The 23,909-nt window shown below is 40.0% G+C and overlaps 2 protein-coding genes across 3 annotated transcripts in view; one reads left to right on the forward strand and one right to left on the reverse strand.

Annotated features, from left to right (window-relative positions):
- Nucleotides 1-4,777: 4,777 nt before the first annotated feature.
- Nucleotides 4,778-22,445, reverse strand: tank (EI24 domain-containing protein tank). Of its 2 annotated transcripts, none has more exons than XM_071680396.1 (8): nt 22,284-22,445; nt 21,013-21,194; nt 19,271-19,517; nt 17,230-17,349; nt 16,220-16,356; nt 15,450-15,536; nt 10,483-10,557; nt 4,778-5,603 (listed from the first exon to the last, which is right to left on the reverse strand). In XM_071680396.1, exons 1-8 carry the CDS (start codon nt 22,296-22,298, stop codon nt 5,408-5,410), a joined length of 1,059 nt encoding a protein of 352 aa, XP_071536497.1. In that variant the 5' UTR covers nt 22,299-22,445; the 3' UTR covers nt 4,778-5,407. The 2 variants fall into 2 exon arrangements, with proteins under 2 accessions (XP_071536497.1, XP_071536496.1); XM_071680395.1 differs by having other exon boundaries at nt 21,004-21,194.
- LOC139758718 (U-scoloptoxin(01)-Cw1a-like) overlaps nt 7,675-23,909 on the forward strand; it is a 56,683-nt gene continuing 40,448 nt past the window's right edge. The window contains exon 1 of the mRNA XM_071680405.1: nt 7,675-7,685. The gene's annotated coding sequence lies outside the window, so the exon portion shown is untranslated. The remainder of the gene's footprint in view (nt 7,686-23,909) is intronic.

Genomic DNA, 23,909 nt, shown 5'->3' on the forward strand with positions numbered 1-23,909 from the left:
GCAATAAAAAGTGTGTGATTGAGGGAGTTGAAATAGCTTGGACATATGGGGAGAATAAGTAAGTTAAGGATGACAATATCAGAAGTGGAGGGAATGAGGAAATCAAGGATACCAAATTGGAGATGGGAGTATGGAGGAAAAAGGTTTTGTGTGATTGGGGCCTTAACATATAGGATGTTGAAAGATGTGCATGGGATAGAGTGAATTGGAACAATGTGGTATACTGGGGTGTAAAGTGGTTTGACATCCAATCAGTGGACTTAACCAGGTCAGGTGAAGCATCTGGGATAAACCATGGAAAGGTCTGTAGAACAGACATACGATGTAAGCTTGGGTATGGGTAGCAGGAGTAGATCATTAGCTGAGGTTGTAGCCCGGTTCAGGTATCATCTAAAATCCATCTTGGATATTTTGATGTCTTTTTTTATTATTATTATCTATTCTTTTAAATACATAATTGCCATTTCCCACATCAGCAAGGTAGTGCCAAGAAACAGTGTAAGCTGTTTGTGAAAAAAAAGTTGGTTGTTTGGTATGTAAGCCAAAGATACTAACTTGATTCAAATGAGAAAAGGGTCACAACTCCATTCTCAAGTCTATGGATGGATCAGGTACATGCACAACCTTGAGCATATTAATAATTAGTTGGACAGATTACATTTCAGCTTGAATAATGAGGGAATTTTAATGAATGTTAAGAATTTCTTTCTGCAGCCTGCAAGATTTTTATTGCTTGCAGCCTTTTTTCTCTCGGGCAATATATTTTTATTCAAACCAGAGCTGTTTGATCATTTAGCTAGTTGTAAACAAATATCTGTATATTTTGTGGAGAGATGTGAACATGATTTTGAATACATTTTAGTGTCCATCATCCCATATATACAGCTGCCTTCCTTTAATTAGTGTGTCCTTAATACTCTCTCAAGCGCAGAAAATTGGTTTTGTGAGGAGACAGTATTTTCTAATTTCCAACATCAGTCTTGTATGCTAGTACTCTCCTGCAAGTGTCGACTATAAATTTGGTGATCAGGTAAGAGGAGCCAGTGATGACAACTTTTTCATTTGTTTATGAGGGTAAAGATTACTTGCTAATGGAAAGTTTGCTGGGAATGATGGATAATATGTTTAGGTAGATGGGCTTTCCATGTTGGGTTAGCTGTCTTGATGTGTGATAGTCTAGCTTTAATTTTACAATCCTTCTTAGTTCAGGTGCAGTAATTAGCCCCTCTGTATACAATATAAACTTTTTATAGATTGGTACTGATGAATATACTAATCATGTTAAAACTGGTTCTAACAAGAAACATACAGACACATCATTTCGGGTCTTCAATTTGCAGGGAACAGGCTTCATAGATATAGATAGATACTTTAAAAATTTTAAATAACTACATTTTACTTTTGATTTATTTTGCTAGTTATAGAATGTAAAAGACAAAGCATTTTTTCCTTTTAAATCAAGAAGACTTATCATGGCTATCTCATGTATGTTTTAAATTTGTCACACATGCTTGCCATTTTCCATATAATGAGTTAGCATCAAAAACAAATGACAGAGCCTTAGGGGAAGAATTCCTCACTTGACTCCTTGCTGTTTTTTTTCTCTCTTTTTCTTTTTTTTATACTTATTTTTTTTTATTATACTTTGTCGCTGTCTCCCGCGTTTGCAAGGTAGCGCAAGGAAACAGACGAAAGAAATGGCCCAACCCCCCCCCCCCCCCATACACATGTATATACATACGTCCACACACGCAAATATACATACCTACACAGCTTTCCATGGTTTACCCCAGACGCTTCACATGCCTTGATTCAATCCACTGACAGCACGTCAACCCCGGTATACCACATCGCTCCAATTCACTCTATTCCTTGCCCTCCTTTCACCCTCCTGCATATTCAGGCCCCGATCATACAAAATCTTTTTCACTCCAATTTGGTCTCCCTCTTCTCCTCGTTCCCTCCACCTCCAACACATATATCCTCTTGGTCAATCTTTCCTCACTCATTCTCTCCATGTGCCCAAACCACTTCAAAACACCCTCTTCTGCTCTTTCCACCTCCAATTTGGTCTCCCTCTTCTCCTCGTTCCCTCCACCTCCGACACATATATCCTCTTGGTCAATCTTTCCTCACTCATTCTCTCCATGTGCCCAAACCACTTCAAAACACCCTCTTCTGCTCTCTCAACCACGCTCTTTTTATTTCCACACATCTCTCTTACCCTTACGTTACTCACTCGATCAAACCACCTCACACCACATATTGTCCTCAAACATCTCATTTCCAGCACATCCATCCTCCTGCGCACAACTCTATCCATAGCCCACGCCTCGCAACCATACAACATTGTTGGAACCACTATTCCTTCAAACATACCCATTTTTGCTTTCCGAGATAATGTTCTCGACTTCCACACATTCTTCAAGGCCCCCAGAATTTTTGCCCCCTCCCCACCCTATGATCCACTTCCGCTTCCATGGTTCCATCCGCTGCCAGATCCACTCCCAGATATCTAAAACACTTCACTTCCTCCAGTTTTTCTCCATTCAAACTCACCTCCCAATTGACTTGACCCTCAACCCTACTGTACCTAATAACCTTGCTCTTATTCACATTTACTCTTAACTTTCTTCTTCCACACACTTTACCAAACTCAGTCACCAGCTTCTGCAGTTTCTCACATGAATCAGCCACCAGCGCTGTATCATCAGCGAACAACAACTGACTCACTTCCCAAGCTCTCTCATCCCCAACAGACTTCATACTTGCCCCTCTTTCCAAAACTCTTGCATTTACCTCCCTAACAACCCCATCCATAAACAAATTAAACAACCATGGAGACATCACACACCCCTGCCGCAAACCTACATTCACTGAGAACCAATCACTTTCCTCTCTTCCTACACGTACACATGCCTTACATCCTCGATAAAAACTTTTCACTGCTTCTAACAACTTTCCTCCCACACCATATATTCTTAATACCTTCCACAGAGCATCTCTATCAACTCTATCATATGCCTTCTCCAGATCCATAAATGCTACATACAAATCCATTTGCTTTTCTAAGTATTTCTCATACATGCTCCCACCTCTTAGTTGCCTTCTATGACACGCAGGGAATACGTAGGCAGTATTTTTCTCTCTCATCCTCAGGGAGAATGGTTTGGTTATGGGAGAAGAGGTGGTGAAAGCCTTGCTGAGGATGAAATCTGGCAAGGTGGAGGGTGTGGATGGTATTGTAGTTGAAATTATTAAGAAAAGGGTTGACTGTGTTGTTGATTGGTTGGTAAAGATACTCAATGTATATATAGATCATGGTGAAGTGCCTGAGGATTGGCAGAATCCATGTAAAGTGCCACTGTGTAAAGGCACATGGGATAAAGGAGAATGTTCAAACTACAAAGGCATAAGTTTGAGTATTCCTGGAAAACTGTATGGGAAGGTTATTGATTGAGAGGGTGAAAGCATGTACAGAGCATCAGATTGGGGAGGAACAGTGTGGTTTCATAAGTGGAAGAGGGTGTGTGGATCAGGTGTTTCCTTTGAAGAATGTGTGGAAAATACTTAGAAAAACAGATGGATTTGTATGTAACATTTATGGATCTGGAGAAGGCATATGATAGGGTTGACAGTGATGATTTGTGGAAGGACTTAAGAGTATATGGTGTGGGAGGTAAGCTGTAAGAAACAGTGAAAAGTTTTTATCAAGGACGTAAGGCATGTTTAAATGCAGGAAGAGAGGAGAGTAATTGGTTGCAAGTGAAGATTGATCTGCAGCAGGGTTGTGTGATGTCCCCATGGTTGTTTAATTTGTTTATGGATGGGGTGGTTAGGGAGGTAAATTTCTGTTGGGGATGAGAGGGCCTGGGAAGTGAGTCAGTTGTTGTTCGCTGATGATACAACACTGGTGGCAGATTTGAGTGAGAAACTGCATTAGTTGGTGACTGATTTTGGAAAAGTGTGTGAAAGGAGAAAGTTGAGAGTAAATGTGAATAAGAGCAAGGTTATTAGGTTTAGCAGGGTAGAGGGACAAGTCAGTTGGGATGTAAGTTTGAATGGAGAAAAATTCAAGGAAATGAAGTATACCAGGGTCGACATGCTGTCAATGGACTGTACCAGGGCATGTGAAGTGTCTGGGGTAAACCATGGAAAGGTCTGTGGGGCCAGGATGTGGACGGGGAGCTGTGCTTTCGATGCATTACACATGACAGGTAGAGACTGAGTGTGAACGAATGTGGCCTTTTTAGTCTGTTTCTCTCTCTCTATACACTGACTATTGCTCAAAACTTTAGATGAGAGGAACTGGGCCATGACAGTCATGGTTGGTCTGTGGATGGATGAGCCTCTCATCCAGTGGTTGGCTACAAATATGGACAGGTGGTTTAACAAGTAAGGAAGGACTAGAAAGCATGTAATTATTATGTTGAGTAAGTCTTACCTTTACCCCTGGGGTAGGGTAGAATGAATTTTACCTCCATATTCCATGTGTGTTGTAGAATGCAACTAAGAGAGGCAGGAGCAGGGGGCTGGAACTTCCCCTTGTTGTATGGCAGTTTATAAAATATGGAACAGAAGGAAGAGCCACATTGGAAATTCCTCTCAGACTTGTCATCTATTCTGGATGCTACCTTGCCTGTGTGGAAAATAGCAAACGTATGAAAGAAAGAAAAGGTCTTACCTTGGTAGTTTTCTTTTGGTGGATTCAAGAAACCTTTGGAAGTTACCATTAATCATACTGGAAAAAAATGGTTTGGTAAGGAGTATTGTGAAAAACTTTTGTTTAATTTATATAAAAATTACAGTAGACTTGAGCTACAGTATTAAAAGTTTGTGACACAACACTGCTGCCACAGAGTTTTATACAACTGCAATCTTAGTAAGTTTGTACAATAGCTTCTTCCGTGCTACATAAAAGATTGCATTTATTATACCTGATAATTTCTAGTTCATAAAGTGGGAAGGGGAAAAAAATAAAAAAAAAATAAAAAAAACACTGGGCTCATCCTAATTAACAGCATGTATGTCTTTAAGTCACTCAACAGTTTTAATATAATCATATAAATTCAATTTTCTGTTTCCCTAAAAGTTAAAATTATTATTTTTCTGAATTTGTCTCTCAAACACAATATGACAAGAAACATTTCATTTGTCACAAAAGTACATATCTACTATGATTTTAAATCTCTGATGATCTCTTGTAAAATTCATGTTGCAATACTTTCTTTTTCCAAAAACTTTTAAAATCTGTAGTATAAAGTCAGACAATCTTTGTCACTTGAATCATTTCACCTAAACTGCAAATGACTTCACATCTGTCTGCACAGGCCAAATCTGTAACATGTAATTACTAGGTATTCACACACTTCTGAAACTTATTTTGATGTGGTTAGAAATGCCATCCCTAACGTCTAGTGGGATGACTACCAGCTGAATGGTAGGGGGAGTGTTGAGTCTTGCTAGTGGCAGCACTACTGGCTGAGTGGTATGGTGAGTGTTGAGTCTTGCTGGGAGTTGGTGGAGGGTGCCTTTTGACTAGAATCTGGATGATGCGGTTTGACACTCCAACCACCAAAGAGAACAGCTGTAACTGGTAACCACTGCAAAGCAGTGAATTTAAAGATTATAATACACAAAAACTATGCATAAAACCAATGGATATGTACCTTACCTTAGATATGAATTAATCTTTTTATTCTCAGTAAGAAGACATAGGTTTTTGCTTTTGACACAAGTTATAGCAAATACTTTCCTCTCCCTATAATTCTGGGGTCCATTCAAAACCCACATTTTGGAGTTGACAGTAGCAACTAAGAGACTGCAATTCCCATATAGCTATGGCCTACAATGTGATGAGAAAATATGAATGAGATGTGAAAATAGTGAAAAATTCATACCAATAAAGTATGGAGCAGTTTATACTTACCTTTCGGAATAACACAATTAGTTCATCTTCCACTTGCAGGTTCCACAATCACTAGTTTTTCTTCCATTTGCACTTTCCAAAATTGCTAGTTTTCTTTTTATTTATTTATTTATTATACTTTGTCGCTGCCTCCCGCGTTTGCGAGGTAGCGCAAGGAAACAGACGAAAGAAATGGCCCAACCCCCCCCCATACACATGTATATACATACGTCCACACACGCAAATATACATACCTACACAGCTTTCCATGGTTTACCCCAGACGCTTCACATGCCCTGATTCAATCCACTGACAGCACGTCAACCCCGGTATACCACATCGCTCCAATTCACTCTATTCCTTGCCCTCCTTTCACCCTCCTGCATGTTCAGGCCCCGATCACACAAAATCTTTTTCACTCCATCTTTCCACCTCCAATTTGGTCTCCCTCTTCTCCTCGTTCCCTCCACCTCCGACACATATCCTCTTGGTCAATCTTTCCTCACTCATTCTCTCCATGTGCCCAAACCACTTCAAAACACCCTCTTCTGCTCTCTCAACCACGCTCTTTTTATTTCCACACATCTCTCTTACCCTTACGTTACTCACTCGATCAAACCACCTCACACCACACATTGTCCTCAAACATCTCATTTCCAGCACAGCCATCCTCCTGCGCACAACTCTATCCATAGCCCACGCCTCGCAACCATACAACATTGTTGGAACCACTATTCCTTCAAACATACCCATTTTTGCTTTCCGAGATAATGTTCTCGACTTCCACACATTCTTCAAGGCCCCCAGAATTTTCGCCCCCTCCCCCACCCTATGCTCCACTTCCGCTTCCATGGTTCCATCCGCTACCAGATCCACTCCCAGATATCTAAAACACTTCACTTCCTCCAGTTTTTCTCCATTCAAACTCACCTCCCAATTGACTTGACCCTCAACCCTACTGTACCTAATAACCTTGCTCTTATTCACATTTACTCTTAACTTTCTTCCACACACTTTACCAAACTCAGTCACCAGCTTCTGCAGTTTCTCACATGAATCAGCTACCAGCGCTGTATCATCAGCGAACAACAACTGACTCACTTCCCAAGCTCTCTCATCCCCAACAGACTTCATACTTGCCCCTCTTTCCAAAACTCTTGCATTTACCTCCCTAACAACCCCATCCATAAACAAATTAAACAACCATGGAGACATCACACACCCATGCCGCAAACCTACATTCACTGAGAACCAATCACTTTCCTCTCTTCCTACACGTACACATGCCTTACATCCTCGATAAAAACTTTTCACTGCTTCTAACAACTTTCCTCCCACACCATATATTCTTAATACCTTCCACAGAGCATCTCTATCAACTCTATCATATGCCTTCTCCAGATCCATAAATGCTACATACAAATCCATTTGCTTTTCTAAGTATTTCTCACATACATTCTTCAAAGCAAACACCTGATCCACACATCCTCTACCACTTCTGAAACCACACTGCTCTTCCCCAATCTGATGCTCTGTACATGCCTTCACCCTCTCAATCAATACCCTCCCATATAATTTACCAGGAATACTCAACAAACTTATACCTCTGTAATTTGAGCACTCACTTTGCCTTTGTACAATGGCACTATGCACGCATTCCGCCAATCCTCAGGCACCTCACCATGAGTCATACATACATTAAATAACCTTACCAACCAGTCAACAATACAGTCACCCCCTTTTTTAATAAATTCCACTGCTAGTTTTCTTACATCTAATATGTCATCAACTTACTTTTCTGAAGCCTAAACAACCTGACATTCTGACAATATATAATTTCAAACATCTCGTAGGCTGAAGTCTTCCAGCTCTTACTCGTTATGGTTTATAAACAGCTTTCACTATTTAACATCCATCTTATACAAAGGACCAATTTAAATATACATACATATTACTATTATATATCCCTAGTACCCATTCTACAAAGGGCTCCTACCTTCTAGGCCACAATACAACTGACAGCAGGGAAAGGATGGTTACATTTGGTGTGGAAAATTCCATTGTAGATTATACTTCCCACGTATTCCCTGCGTGTCGTAGAAGGCGACTAAAAGGGGAGGGAGTGGGGGGCTGGAAATCCTCCCCTCTCATTTTTTTTTTTTTTTTTTTTCTCTCCAAAAGAAGGAATAGAGAATTGGGCCAGGTGAGGGTAGTCCCTCAAAGGCCCAGTCATCTGTTCTTAACGCTACCTCGCTAATGCGGGAAATGGCGAATAGTTTGAAAGAAAAAAAAGAAAAAGAACTTTTTATCTACAGTGTAACCACAGGCAGAAGGAGTTCAGTAATGCCGATACATAAGTGTATATGCAAATAAATACTTCTACTGTGAATGAATCCCTTGTTATGTTGACTCATTACTCTTGAAAGGTGTCTACTGGTTCAACAAACTGAAATTCCCCCATTTTTCCACATTTCTCAAGCCCATTTTATCAAATTTTAAATTCACTGTTTTACAGCTTATTTGTGAGGAATTACAGGATGATTTCAGTATTTTCTAATGCCTAATGATTATATGCAATCAGTCATAAAAAAAACAATAAAAAACTGAAGACTCAATTGGAACCCCACCCAAAGCTGATCTAGCAGTCTCTCAAAGGAGAACAAAGCAACAGCCTATGCTTAGTATTACAACACTACTTAGCTGCTAGAATCCTACAAATGCCTTTCTGCTGTTTTCCTTCTTCATCTATTGATTCATTAAAAGTGGGGTGCACATGAAACACAAACACGACCACCAAAATGAACACAGCATGTGGGTGGCAGAGATATAACAGGAGAGTGGACATGGGACTGGCAGGATATGCCACTTGCACTGAAACACTTTTATGTTTGATTCCTCAAATCTAGGAATAAGTGAATAATAACTCTAAAGAACTTCTTTCTCTTGAGTTTATTGACACAAACATAATGGAAAAGATTATGCAGAAACAAATATATATGTCTCAAGAAACCATTTCCTCTATTTTCACCTCTGCAGGCTGGCTAATTGAACTAACAAGGGATGAGACGCATCTTTTCCTCGGCATGATGATACTTTGTCAAAGGTAAAATGAAACCATAAATGACTTGGAATACACATAATGTGTACAAGATAGAGATTTTTACAAAGCCAATGCCTTGTGATCAATTTTTCAACTCCTGCAAGTCATTCAATTTGATGACTATAAACAATTTGTATGAGGAGGCAGTTTGTTGCAGAAAATGTGGCCAATGTTTGAATACGCTTAAAATTCCAAGCAAATTTCATGCCTTTTCAAGATTTAAGCATATGAGAGTTTGGTGCAGTGGAGAGGTTGCCTTGGATACAGACAATATATTCCCTCAAGACATCATCATTTAGGAATGAAACTATCTGTACTTTGTGACTCTAACAATCTAACTTAAATGTGTTCAGTGAAAGACAAAAGTGTTTCAGTTTTGTCCAATGATTATTTACATGTGGCAATACATAATGAAAGGCTTACCTCAAATACAACTTGGCCCCAGATTGATGGGGGTAAAATACAACAATGCTTAATTTTAAAACCTTCCTCTGGATTCCATCACAGAAAAAGCATCAAGCAATCTTTGCCTTGCACCCTGAAGTGAAGAAGATTTTTCTTCCTAGCAAATGTCTTGGTTTACTTTCATTTCCAATTTAAGCCAGTCTCCTCCACATTAAACACTTTCTAGGGTACATAATATTTTTCCTTAATATTGTTCTTTAAATAGGCAGGCTTTAGTAATAAGTTTCCTGCTATCAAACTTCTTTAACTCCTCCAATTCCACTTCAAGTGTTAGCCTTATATTCTGTGCTTCCCTGTTCTGCTTTAAAATTCCTTGCTGACAATTTAAATGGCAATACTTACTCTGGAGGCAGTAAGTAATTGAGTAGCAGGTACATCAGCATACATGAACCATGGTGCACATCAGGTGATCTCATTTATTACCAGCCAATCAGTGTGCGAGATACAAGTGTATTTTGCCAATTGGCAGAATATAAAGTGAATAGTATTTTGCCATGACATCATGCAAATACTGTACGTGTGATAAGCACAACGGTATCGTGAATTCTTTTTTTCAAATTTGTTGCAATTATAAAGCATATATGTTACAAGTTGAAGTTGTACAGTACCCTAATTCTCAAGCATCACAACACCAAAATGTCTCAAGATGAAATGTCACTAACTGAATTATAAGCATTTAGCTACCACAGCCAACTTGAGTACCACATGTAGCCAACTCTGATGAATTGTTACAAAGTGTATGGAGGAATGAAAAACGTGTGCAAGAGCATAAAAGTATACATTAAGAGTGACTAATGTACTTCAATGTCTTGTGACAATCTGGATGAGGCTGCAGAACAAAGAAATGTCAAACAGTTGTAAAAATAATAGTTTTTAAAACTATATCTAGAAGTAAAGGGGAATGAAACACCTCAGAATAATAATGGAGCTAAGAGAGAATCTGAATACTCCTTTAACACAAGGGCGAGTGTTGGGTACCTTAATACTGAAAAACAATTCAAGAACTTACCTATAGTTGAGCACTGGGTCAGCTTCATTGGCACTGATGATGAACACAGGAAACAACAAAGCAAACAGACATCCACTGCAAAATAAAAGATAAAACCGGTTTTTGACAACATACTAATTCCTACAATAAAAAAGATTCAAAGGAGGCATTCTCTATGTTCCTGCTTTATCAAAATCAAAGGATGCATTCTCTATGTTCCTGCTTTATCAAAATCAAAGGATGCATTCTATAAGTCCTGCTTTATCATTAGAAGCATAATAAATGTCACCAAAAGCTACTTTTTTCAAAACATAAATTTCACAAACTGCACAAAATATATGACAGGATCACTTGCAATGGAAATCATGAAAACTATCTACTATCAGTTCCTTGTATTATATACAAATGTGACATCTTATCAATATCACACATATCATTTTCCCAAGCAATGAGGCATGACTACCTAAGTGGTAATTTCATTCTAATTTACCTGTTTCCATTTGCTTGGGAAGACTCATGTACAAACAACCTTGCACTTCACTCAGATGCATCCTTATCAATGTCCAGTATAATGAAGTAAAAATAAGCTTCCACACTCATACGTGCACTTCATAATTTTCCACTTAGCATGCTAAATTCATCTACTGAAATGTCCCCATCCATACCTTTTCCTTCCCAAAAATAACATATGCACTTAATATTATAAAAAATAATTCCTACATTTTCAACTAAAATACCATGTCCAAAATAATTCACATGCATCTGCTTATCTCTTCAAAGGTATAAAGTATCACCTTTTCAAATATAAAAGTGACATCTACCCAGCTTCTGTTAACAAAATTCCCCCTTAAAAAGATTTGTTGAACTTTAAACAGTTATTTTTACTTACTCCATTCAACAGTCAGTGACAAGGCATTTGGGCCTATTGATGTACCTTGACTTTTAATTAGTGCATAAAATTGTGTTTATCTATAAAGAGATGCTTTGTGGAAGGTCTTATGAACATATGATGAGGGAAGTAAGCTTATAGAAGCAGAGGAGTTTTTATTTAGGATGTAAGGAATGTATACGAGAAGGCAAAGAGGGGCGTGAATGGTTCCCAGTGAAGGTCAGTCCGCAGCAGGGATATATGATGTCACCATAATTGTTTAATTTGTCTATGGATGGGGTGATGTGGGAGGTAAATGCAAGAGTCTTGGAGAAAGGGACGAGTATGCAGTCTGTTGGGATGAGAGGGCTTGAGAAGTGACTCAGTTGCTTTATGGCAATGATACAGCACTGGTGGCTGGTTCAAGTGATTGACTGGAGTTGGTGAATGAGTATGTGAAAAAAGAAAGTTAGGAGTAAATGTGAACAGAAGCAAAGTTCAGCAGGGTTGAGGGACAAGTTAACTGGGATGTAAGTTTGAATGGAGAAAATTGGAGGAAGTGAAGTGTTTAAGTTAACTGGGAGTGGACATAGCAGTGAATGGAACCATGGGGGAGGGGAAAAAGGTTCTGAGAGTGATGAAGAATGGGTGGAAAGAGAGAACGTTATTTTGGAGAAAAAAATGGGTATGTTTGAAGGAACAGCAGTTCCACCAACAATACTATATGGTTGCAAGACTTGGGTCATAGATAGGATTGTGCAGAGAAGGGTGGATGTGTTGGAAATGAAATGCTTGAGGATGGTATGTGGTGTGATTAAGTAATGAAAGGGCAAGAGAGATGCGTGGTAATAAAAAGAGTGTGGATGAGACAGCTCAAGAGGGAATGCTGAAATGGTTTGGACATATGAAAAGAATGAATGAGGAAAGGTTGACAAAGAGGATATATATGTGTCAGAAATGGAGAAGCAGGAGACCAAATTGGAGGTGGAAGGATGGAGTGAAGGAGATTTTGAGTGAACAGGGAATGAACATGCAGGAGGGTGAAAGGCATACATGGAACATAGTGAATTGGAACAATGTGGTATTATGGGATCGATGAGCCGTCAATGGACAGGACCAGGGCATATGAAATGTCTGGGGTAAACCATGGAAAGATCTGTGGGGCTTAGATGTGGATATGGAGCTGTGGTTTTGGTGCATTACACATGACAGCTAGAGAATGAGTGTGAGCAGAAGGGGCCTTTTTTTCATCTGTTTCCTGGTACTACCTTGATGATGCAGGAGGGGGCAATGCTGTTTCCCATGGGGCAGGGTGGCACTAGGAATGGATGAAGGCAAGCAAGTATGAATATGTCCATGTGTATATATGTATTTGTATGTATGTATATGTACATATATGTATATATATATATATATATATATATATATATATATATATATATATATATATATATATATATATTTTTTTTTTTTTTTTTTTTTTTTTTTTTCAAACTATTCGCCATTTCCCGCATTAGCGAGGTAGCGTTAAGAACAGAGGACTGGGCCTTTGAGGGAATACCCTCACCTGGCCCAATTCTCTGTTCCTTCTTTTGGAAAATTGAAAAAAAAACCGAGAGGGGAGGATTTCCAGCCCCCCGCTCCCTCCCCTTTTAGTCGCCTTCTACGACACGCAGGGAATACGTGGGAAGTATTCTTAATCCCCTATCCCCAGGGATCCAAGGTATATATATACATATATATATATATATATATATATATACACATATATATATATATATATATATATATACACATATTATTATACTTTGTCACTGTCTCCCGTGTTTGCGAGGTATAGATAGAGTTGTGCGGAGGAGGGTGGATGTGCTGGAAATGTGATGTTTGAGGACACTATGTGGTGTGAGGTGGTTTGATCGAGTTTGTAATGAAAGGGTAAGAGAGATATGTGGTAATAAAAAGAGTGTGGTTGAGAGAGCAGAAGATGGTGTTTTGAAATGGTTTGGTCACAAGGAGAGAATTAGTGAGGAAAGATTGACAAAGAGGATATATGTGTCAGAGGCGGAGGGAACGAGGAGAAGTGGGAGACCAAATTGGAGGTGGAAAGATGGATTGAAAAAGATTTTGAGTGATTGGGGCCCGATCATGCAGGAGGGTGAAAGGCGTGCAAGGAATAGAGTGAATTGGAATGATGTGGTATACCGGGGTCGATGTGCTGTCAATGGATTGAACCAGAGCATGTGAAGTGTCTGGGGTAAACCATGGAAAGTTCTGTGGGGCCTGGATGTGGAAAGAGAGCTGTGGTTTCGGTGCATTATACATGTCAGCTAGAGACTGTGAACGAATGTGGCCTTTGTTGTCTTTTCCTAGTGCTACCTCGCACACGTGCTGGGGGAGGGGGTTGTCATTTCATGTGTGGCAGGGTGGTGACAGGAATAAATGGGGACAGACAGTATGAATTATGTACATATATATATATATATATATATATATATATATATATATATATATATATATATATATATATAAATATTTTCCCTGGGGATACGGGAGAAAGAATACTTCCCACGTATTCCCTGCGTGTCGTAGAAGGCGACTAAAAGGGAAGGGAGCGGGGGGCTGGAAATCCTCCCCTCTGTTTTTTTTAATTTTCCAAAAGAAGGAACAGAGAAGGGGGCCAGGTGAGGATATTCCCTCAAAGGTCCAGTCCTCTGTTCTTAACGCTACCTTGCTAATGCAGGAAATGGCGAATAGTATGAATATGAATAACATATATATATATATATATATATATATATATAAATTTTTTTTTTTTTTGCTTTGTCGCTGTCTCCCGCGTTTGCGAGGTAGCGCAAGGAAACAGACGAAAGAAATGGCCCAACCCACCCCCATACACATGCCTTGATTCAATCCACTGACAGCACGTCAACCCCGGTATACCACATCGATCCAATTCACTCTATTCTTTGCCCTCCTTTCACCCTCCTGCATGTTCAGGCCCCGATCACACAAAATCTTTTTCACTCCATCTTTCCACCTCCAATTTGGTCTCCCTCTTCTCCTCGTTCCCTCCACCTCCGACACATATATCCTCTTGGTCAATCTTTCCTCACTCATCCTCTCCATGTGCCCAAACCACTTCAAAACACCCTCTTCTGCTCTCTCAACCACGCTCTTTTTATTTCCACACATCTCTCTTACCCTTACGTTACTCACTCGATCAAACCACCTCACACCACACATTGTCCTCAAACATCTCATTTCCAGCACATCCATCCTCCTGCGCACAACTCTATCCATAGCCCACGCCTCGCAACCATACAACATTGTTGGAACCACTATTCCTTCAAACATACCCATTTTTGCTTTCCGAGATAATGTTCTCGACTTCCACACATTCTTCAAGGCCCCCAGATTTTCGCCCCCTCTCCCCACCCTATGATCCACTTCCGCTTCCATGGTTCCATCCGCTGCCAGATCCACTCCCAGATATCTAAAACACTTCACTTCCTCCAGTTTTTCTCCATTCAAACTCACCTCCCAATTGACTTGACCCTCAACCCTACTGTACCTAATAACCTTGCTCTTATTCACATTTACTCTTAACTTTCTTCTTCCACACACTTTACCAAACTCCGTCACCAGCTTCTGCAGTTTCTCACATGAATCAGCCACCAGCGCTGTATCATCAGCGAACAACAACTGACTCACTTCCCAAGCTCTCTCATCCCCAACAGACTATATATATATATATATATATATATATATATATATATATATATATATATATGTGCATGTGTGTATACAAGTGGATGGGTCTTTGTCTGTTTCCTGGCGCTACCTCACTAACATATGAAAACATTTGATCTTAACTATTCTCCAAAGGTGGGACTCAGGCATGTTATAAAAACATGGGTAGAAGTTTTTCTTTTCTTTCATACTATTCGCCATTTCCCGCATTAGCGAGGTAGCGTTGAGAACAGAGGACTGGGCCCTTGAGGGAATATCCTCACCTGGGCCCCTTCTCTGTTCCCTCTTTTGGAAAATTAAAAAAATGGGTAGAAGTATTTGCACAAATTTACTATGTATAGAATCACACAGTGTAAGAATTGGCTCTCACCTTACATAAACAGAAGACGGATACATTGTGATGATGGCAAGGGGGAGACCAAACCCCATGAAGTAAGGCCAGTTCTCCTCAATAAAACTGCAACACAAATTTCATGTCAAACTTACAATGCTTATCATAAGATATATCCACTTAAATGATTAAGACATGAAAACTTCTGACATAACGAGACTAGCAAAAGTAAAAGTAGTGAAGGTCTTTGCTAAAACAAAGCACAAAGACTGGAAGGAAAGTTGTTTTCATACTTGTTCGACATTTCCAACATTTGCAAGGTTGCAAGAGGAAAGAACAGAAGCTTCATTCGTTCACATCCTTTCCCTAGCTGTCATGTGCATTGCATGACTAAACGTTGTTTTAAAACCAGATTTGTATTCAGCGGGAAAAATAATTCTTATAATGAGTCTTTAAAGGAAATCTATTTTTCTGAAACAAATACCAAAAATTAAAGTTGATAGTTCTGGGGATTTTTTCAATTTAATTTGGTGGTTTATCACATGGTGAGAAACCATACTACAGTGAAATCACTGATGTGTATCAGCACCAGTTGCAAAATATTCAATAATACAAACAAGAAAACATGTACATATATACATCATCTTGTGTTTGACACCACATGCATATGTACACAAATATATGTAGACAAACAACAAATAATATATTCACTCAAAATTGAGGATGTATACCAAAAGGCAATACTGCATCACCTGTGCTGTCCTGAATACCTCTCCAGTCATACTGTGTGCACCACAGCTGCAACTTACCTTAGTCTTTTGTACAATTCCCAGCCCATGTTGAACCATCTGTACTCAAAGGCATAGAGTGCATTGAGCATACACATGTGGATTCCACTTAGCATCACCCCAATGCCCACCAGTGGAAGCAGCATCAGCACATTTGCCTGTAAAAAGTTCAATGATGTTTATTCATGGATCACTTTTTCAAAAAGAATATAAAAAAAAGCTGCAAAGTTTTAAGCATGTATAGCAAGAGACACACTGTCAAAATTTTACAATAAAGATTTTATATATAAATATATATATTTACCCTGAAGCATCCGGGGTAAACCATGGAAAGTTTTGCGGGGTCTGGATGTGGAAAGGGAGCTGTGGTTTCAGTGCATTACACATGACAGCTAGAGACTGTGTGTGTACGAATGTGGCCTTTGTTGTCTTTCCTGGTGCTACCTCACGAACGCGTGGGGGGAGAGAGGTGTAATTTCATGTGTGGCAGGGTGGCGACGGGAATGGATGAAGGCAGCAAGTATGAATATGCACATGTGTATACATGTATATGGAGAGAATGAGTGAGGAAATGTTTACAAAGAGGATATATGTCAGGAAAGGGAACAAGGAGAATGGGGAGACCAAACTGGAGATGGAAAGATAGAGTGAGAAAGATTATGATTTCTTATTCAATTCTCCAGCCAAAATGATAAAATACCTTATAACACATCCATTCTCCCAACCAGAATGATAAACATCATTCAACACATCAACTCTCCCAGCCAGAATGATAAAAAGCTAACACATTAACTCTCCAAGCCAGAATGAAAATGATCACTCAAAGCATTCACAAACAAATCCTCTACTTTTCCAGCTCTACTGAATCAGGCAACAGCAACTTTTCTTGTCACTAACTTTAATGACAAGATTTGCATAATTTCCTCTCTAGTATTCTTCTGACCTGGATGGCACAACCTTCCAGTGGACTGATTCTCATTATGTAGGTGTTAACATAGAAGTAATCATCCCACACAATAACTCTTACTGACCTGGATGAGGAAAAGTAGCTGGATAAAGATGGAGATGAGAACGTCTGCTACTAGTTTACTAATGCTGCCAATGAGTTGAGGCCGGCCCTGACGCTGACGATAAGCACTGTCAGCAATATCCTGGGGAGGAATAAGGCACTTAAAAACTCTATATCACAGTTTTCCCTATAAAAGTTACAGTAATAATCTTTTACAACTACTAATGAAGGATGACAGGCGTCCTTCTCATGGCATGAACACCCCACAGCGACCACTATCCTTAATACCGTCATTACTATCCCATCTGCTATGACTATTATCCTAACTGTTGTGACCACCAACCCACACAACAAGGCAATTATCCCAATTGTTGTGACCTTCTTCCCACTTGTTGTGGCCATTATCTCAACTGCCTTGACCATAACCCAAATGCTATGACCACTATCCTAACAGAAGTGTCCACTATCCCAACTGCTCTCACCATATCCCAACTGTCATGTCTAGTGCCCCAACTGTTGTGACCACTGTCATAAACTGCTGTAACCACTCTCAACTGTCATGACCACTATCCCATCTCCTGCCACCATTATTCCAGCTGTTAAGATCAATGCCCCAAATGTTGAGACCATCATCCCGATTGTCATGACTGCCATCCCAACTACATGATTAGATTATACTAACTGACTTGACCACAGTCCCAATTGCTTTGACCACCATCCCAACTCTTGTGACCACTATCCCAACTGTCATGACCACTATTGCAACCAGCTTGACAGCTACCCTAACTGACGTGACCACTATCTCAACTGTTGTCACTACTGTCCAAACTGTTATGACAAATGTCCCAGCTGTTGTGACCACTATCCCAACTATTGTGACCACTATCTTAATTGTCTTGATTGCTATCCCATCTGGATTGACCACTATCCAAACTATTCTAACTCCTATCCCAACTTTTTTTTTTTTTTTTTTTTTTTTTTTTTTAATTTTCCAAAAGAAGGAACAGAGAATTGGGCCAGGTGAGGGTATTCCCTCAAAGGCCCAGTCCTCTGTTCTTAACGCTACCTCGCTAATGCGGGAAATGGCGAACAGTTTGAAAGAAAAAGAAAAAATCCCAACTGTCATGACCATTATCCAACGTGACTGCTAACCAAACTAGAGTGACTGCTATCCCAACTCTTGTGACCACTACATAAACTGTTATGACCACTACCTCAACCGCTGTGACCACTATACCAACAGTTGAGACCACTATTCCAACTGTTGTGACTACTTTGCTAGCAACAAAGTTTGGGAGTTAAAAAAGTAATGTGAGCAAAATCACAGTAATTAGGTGTAATAGCGGTGAGACACAATGGTTAGTGTGTGACCTTAAATGTGTAAGACCAACAGAAATTGTAGTGCTCTAAATACCAGGAAGTGAACATAGCAGCAGATGGTACCACTGGAGCTGAAGCAAGTCTCAGGGCAGAAACGGAGGTTAAGGTCCTAGGTGCATTAAGGAAAGTGGGGAAGGAAAGGTCAGTGTCTATAATGGCAAAGATAAGTTTGTGTGAAAGTCCTGTTATCCTGACAGCATTGTATGGATGCTAATCTTGGGCCTTCAACGCAAATGAAAGGAAAATGAGGATATGCTGGAAATCATAATGTCTGAGGGCAACATGTACCATGCAGCAGGCTAACAGAAGTGATATTGTTATAGAGGTGTGGTAGTGAGTAAGGTCTGACCAAGAGAGCTGATCTTGGCATGCTTAAACACTTACAAGACAAATGGAAAGGATAAGTCAAAAGAGGATCTATGTGGAGAAAAAGAGGAAGCAAGAAACACTAAGAAGGATACAGAAATTTGGAGTGAAGGTTACAAAAGCCTAGGCATCCAGCTGGGTTAGAGGTTTTTGTTGGAGAAATAAGTCCAATCTAAAACATATCTACCACTCTCCAGAATGCTTTTTCTCCAACACACACCTCTCACGTCTTACTCTATTTACAGCATGATGCAGGAAAAAAAATCCTCTTACCTTTGCATTCTAGCAACACAAAAATTGTTTTCTATAAATCTTACCTGGAACCATATGGTATTAATGATCCTTGAGAGCACAAAGAGTGGAAGGACCCAAAGCATGTTAAAGACAGCAGTAAGTGTAGGACGCACATACAACCATACGCTCCCAGCCCTCTCATCCAGGAATAGTGACAGTGCCTGCTTCAATCCTGGCAGTAGCATATAATTGAAAAACACCAGACTTAGTCCAAATACTACTCCATTGAGGATGCAGCACTGCAAGACACGATGGATCACTTTGGTATCACTGTAAGTAGAAAATACACAAAAGGTCATGACACATAATAAGTTTAACATGCTTACACATCACCACCTGTGCAAATTCTGTGCATCCAAAATATTGAGTTTTGGACCATGAGAAAACAGTGCTTAATTTTTTTTTTTATGAACAAGAAAAACTATCAAAATGTGTAAGTAAAATCAGTTTTGACGGAATTTGATCTACATGTACTTAGAGGATGAAGGAAACATATATAAGTTGATACAGATGTGGAAGACAAGTCTCATGGTGCCTAAATATCCACATATCACACACCTTAAGAGTGCAAATAACAAAATCATGAAGCATGTTACATCTTACAACCAGAAGCCAACTGGCTGGAGTTGCTTTAATTATTATCAGTGACTAGTAACAGTAGACTGACTCAAAGTTAACATTGCTGGGTTTTAAAGATGAAACTTTCTCAAACCTGTGTGTTAACAATCTTTTAAAATTAAACTGTCATGCTAAATCACTGGTGACCTTGAAGAAATGGAACCATTCCTCATAATTTTTTTGTTTATAACATTTTTATGAATAAGTGAGGAAACATTGACAAGGAGGGTATATACGTCAAAATGTAGGGTAAAAGGAGAGGGGCACACCTCAGTGGACATGCAAGGATGGAGTGAAACATATTTTGTGAATTCTGGGCTTGAATATGCAACAAGGTGAAAGGCATGCATGGGATAAGAGTGAATTGGAGTGATGTGGTATGCAGGGTGAGACATGCTGTGGCTGGACTGAATAAGGGCATTTGAAGCAACCAGGGGAAACTACTGAAAGGTCTGCGGGGCCTGGTTGTGGATAGAAGCTATGGTTTTGGTGCATTACACATGACAGCTAGAGAATAAATATAAATGAAAGTGGACTTTCTTCATTTGTACCTGATGCTACCTTAATAGAGCAGGAAATGGTGAACAAAATTTCTTTTTTTACTGCATTTATACAGAATGAAGAGGAGGATCTGAATTACATTCTCTCCCTTAAGGTTGAATTGAAGAATTCTAAAATAATATGTAAGAGTGTCTCAGTTCTAATTCCTCAGCCTTTTCATTTATGATTTACAGCAGGTGTTAGAAAAGAAAGAAAAAATCAAATGGAGCAAACCTAAAAAGATAACAATAGGTATAACAAATACCTTACATGAAAACAAAGCTGACTAGGCAGGTGCTTGAACTTCAAACTATTCATAACTGCACCACCTACGTAAGGTTTGTTTAGTGTATATGTATTCTGGTGATAAATATCTGTGTTAAGCTCTGATTTGAGGACTGTAATCAAGTACAAGATTCTACTCTAAAATCACAGAGTAAAGGAGTACCACAAGCAAAAATATAATAAAACATTATCATCTGTTGAATTAAATTTCACTGACACAGATTAAAGCAAATTCCCTAAATAACCTACAATTGTGTTAATACACTAAGAAAGATACATCACATGCACAGTTGGATCTTTAAGATTCACCCACAGCACTAACTCTTTTTGTAAAGTTTGTTTTTGTTTCTTCTCTGCCTGTTGAGCTGCACGCCGCTTGGCCAGATTTGTCTCCTTTGTTGGTGAGCTACGGGGCTTCTCTGGAGCATCAGCATCATACCTAAAGATGAGTACGAACCCAGCAATGCTGTCTCTTAACCCTCGTAAAAACCCATAAACTGATAGCTGCAATGAAAGATGACAAAGAGTGATGTCAATTTCTTGAATTAAAGTCACAGTCTGTACAGCAATCAACTGTTGTGACCTTCACATAAACAAACAAATGATACTCTAAGATCAGAGTTACAGGTGTCTATTCACCCAGCTTCTCTTATACAAGCCCTCATATCTGAGGATTTAGGTTACCTGAATCTGCTGATTTAATTTCTCTGTAAATCTTTGTCACAACAAAATCAAAACTATAGTTATTCCCTTAAATATGTACACCGTCAAATGGAATCCTAGGTCATGAAAATGATCAATGTTACAGAGAATCCTAAAGTTCTGAAAAGGTGATATGAATTTCTTACTTTACAGATAACACAGATCAGTCCTCCACTTGTATTTCTCAAATCACAACAAACTATATAATGCACCAGAAACATGAGGATCCATTTCCTAAAGCTAGTTTGAATGCAGAGTTAAAGTATACTTTTACCATACACTCCAACCCTATATCATTCCTGATCTTCATAGCCCTTTCCATGATAGTTTATTTTTTTGTCCCAGAAAAAAGAATAAAGAGGAAAATACAACACCTGGTGGTTATATTCTCTTATCATGACCGTAAACAATGTAAAACATTAATCTAATATTGAAAAAACATTATAAGTAACATTTCTGTGTAAACCTCCACAACATTAACTGTAATAATTACCAAATTCTCTCCACCCTTATACCACATCCATGACTCACTCAAAAGCGTGACAAAGCACACGTCTCTAATATAAGGATACACAACAGTAACAATGAGATGAATGATTAATTTCCTGCAGTATGGGGCTCAGCGGGTGGAGGGTGATGGGCAACCATAACCGTTCCCTCTATCAGCACGTTATTACGGATAGATTTCCTAAAATTATCCTAATTTGCTACAAGAGGCTAAGCGAAGGCTTGTCAAGAGACGGCCCATCCTCAACCTTTGGTTTTACATCACCATCTTTAACCTCTCTATATCTATCAATGGACTTTTCTTTAAAACCTTAAGATGGATACCTTCCTTATTACATGAGATGAAACCACGTTATATTTACCTCTTTCTATCACTATCCTTACCTTCAGTGAATCCATTTCACATAGTATAAATATTTGATCAAGACGAGATGCTGGGATGAGTAAGTGATGGCAGGAGGGTTTGGGGTAGTATGACGCAGTCTGACCCTGCCCTCCACGATACACACGGCCGATCAACTCCTCTCCATAGCCATCTTCTTCCGTCTATTGTTTACATTCAACAGCTGATCACGACGAGCGCCAAATTCAAATCCTTCCACGCGCCCTAGCCTGCAGCATGGCCCACCGAGGCTGCCTAGCCTCGGTAGGCTAGGCAGGGCCATGCTGAAGGCTAACTAGCCTGCAGCATGGCCCATCCAGGCTGCATAGCCTGCAACATGGTCAACCAGGGTTGCATAGCCTGCAACATGGCCCACACAGGATACACAGCCTGCAGCATGCCCCACACAGGCTGCCTAATATGCAGCATGGCCCATCCAGGCTGCATAGCCTGCAACATGGCCAACCAGGGATGCATAGCCTGCAGCATGGCCCACCCAGGCTGCCTAGCTTGCAGTATGGATAACACAGGAAACCTAGCCTACAGCATGACCCACCCAAGCTGCCTATCCTGCAGCATATCCCACCTATGGTGCCTAGCCTACAGTATAACTCTACCAGGTTGCCCAGCCTGCAGTATGGCCCAACCAGGCTGCTTAACCTGCATATGGCCCACACAGGATGCCTAGTCTGCAGCATGGCCCACCTAGGCTACTTATTCTACAATATGGCCCACCCAGGCTGCCAAACATGCAGTATGGCCCATCCAGACTGCCAAACCTGCAGCAGGGCCCACCCAGGCTGCCTTGGCCTGCTGAATGGCCCACACAGGATAATAGGCCTACAGGATGGCCCACCAGACTCCATGGCCTATTAGATGACCTATCCAGGCCGTTTGGTTTACTAATTGCCCAACTTAGTCTTTCTGGTCTCAGAATGATCCACCCAGGCCTGTTGGATAACCCACCTGGATATTCTAGCCTGCTGGGTGAACTACCCAAGCTGCTTGGCCTGCTAGTTAACTCATACAGGCATGCTAAGTTGCTGTATAAAATAAATATGTTTTCCTGTTATATTATGAACTACATGTGTCTATAACTTATGCACATATATATTCATTTTACAGATCATATTTGATTGCCATGCCCCACATTAGCAAGTTAGTGCCAGGAAACAGATGAAGGTACACATACACGCACATATACATGCACAAACACACACACACACATATACGCTGGTATGTACTCATACTTGTTCGCCTTCAATTCCCGGTGCCACCCCGCCCCACAGAAAACAACATTGCCACCCCCTGCATCAGCAATGTAGTACCAGGAAACAGACAAAAAAGGCCACATCAACTCACATTCATTCTCTAAATGTCATATGTAATGCACTGAAAGCACAGCTCCCTATCCACAACTAGGCCCCACAGACCTTCCAATGGTTTACCCCAGACATTTCACATGCCCTGGTTCAGTCCACTGACAGCACATCGACTCCAATATACCACATCGTTCCAATTCACTGTATCCCTTGCACACCTTTCCCCCTCCAGCATATTCAGGCCCTAACTGCTCAAAATCTTTTTCACTCCATCCTTCCATCTCCAATTTGGTCTCCTACTTCTTG

This window comes from Panulirus ornatus, chromosome 31 (genome assembly GCF_036320965.1).
Source record: "Panulirus ornatus isolate Po-2019 chromosome 31, ASM3632096v1, whole genome shotgun sequence".
NCBI lineage: Eukaryota > Metazoa > Arthropoda > Malacostraca > Decapoda > Palinuridae > Panulirus > Panulirus ornatus.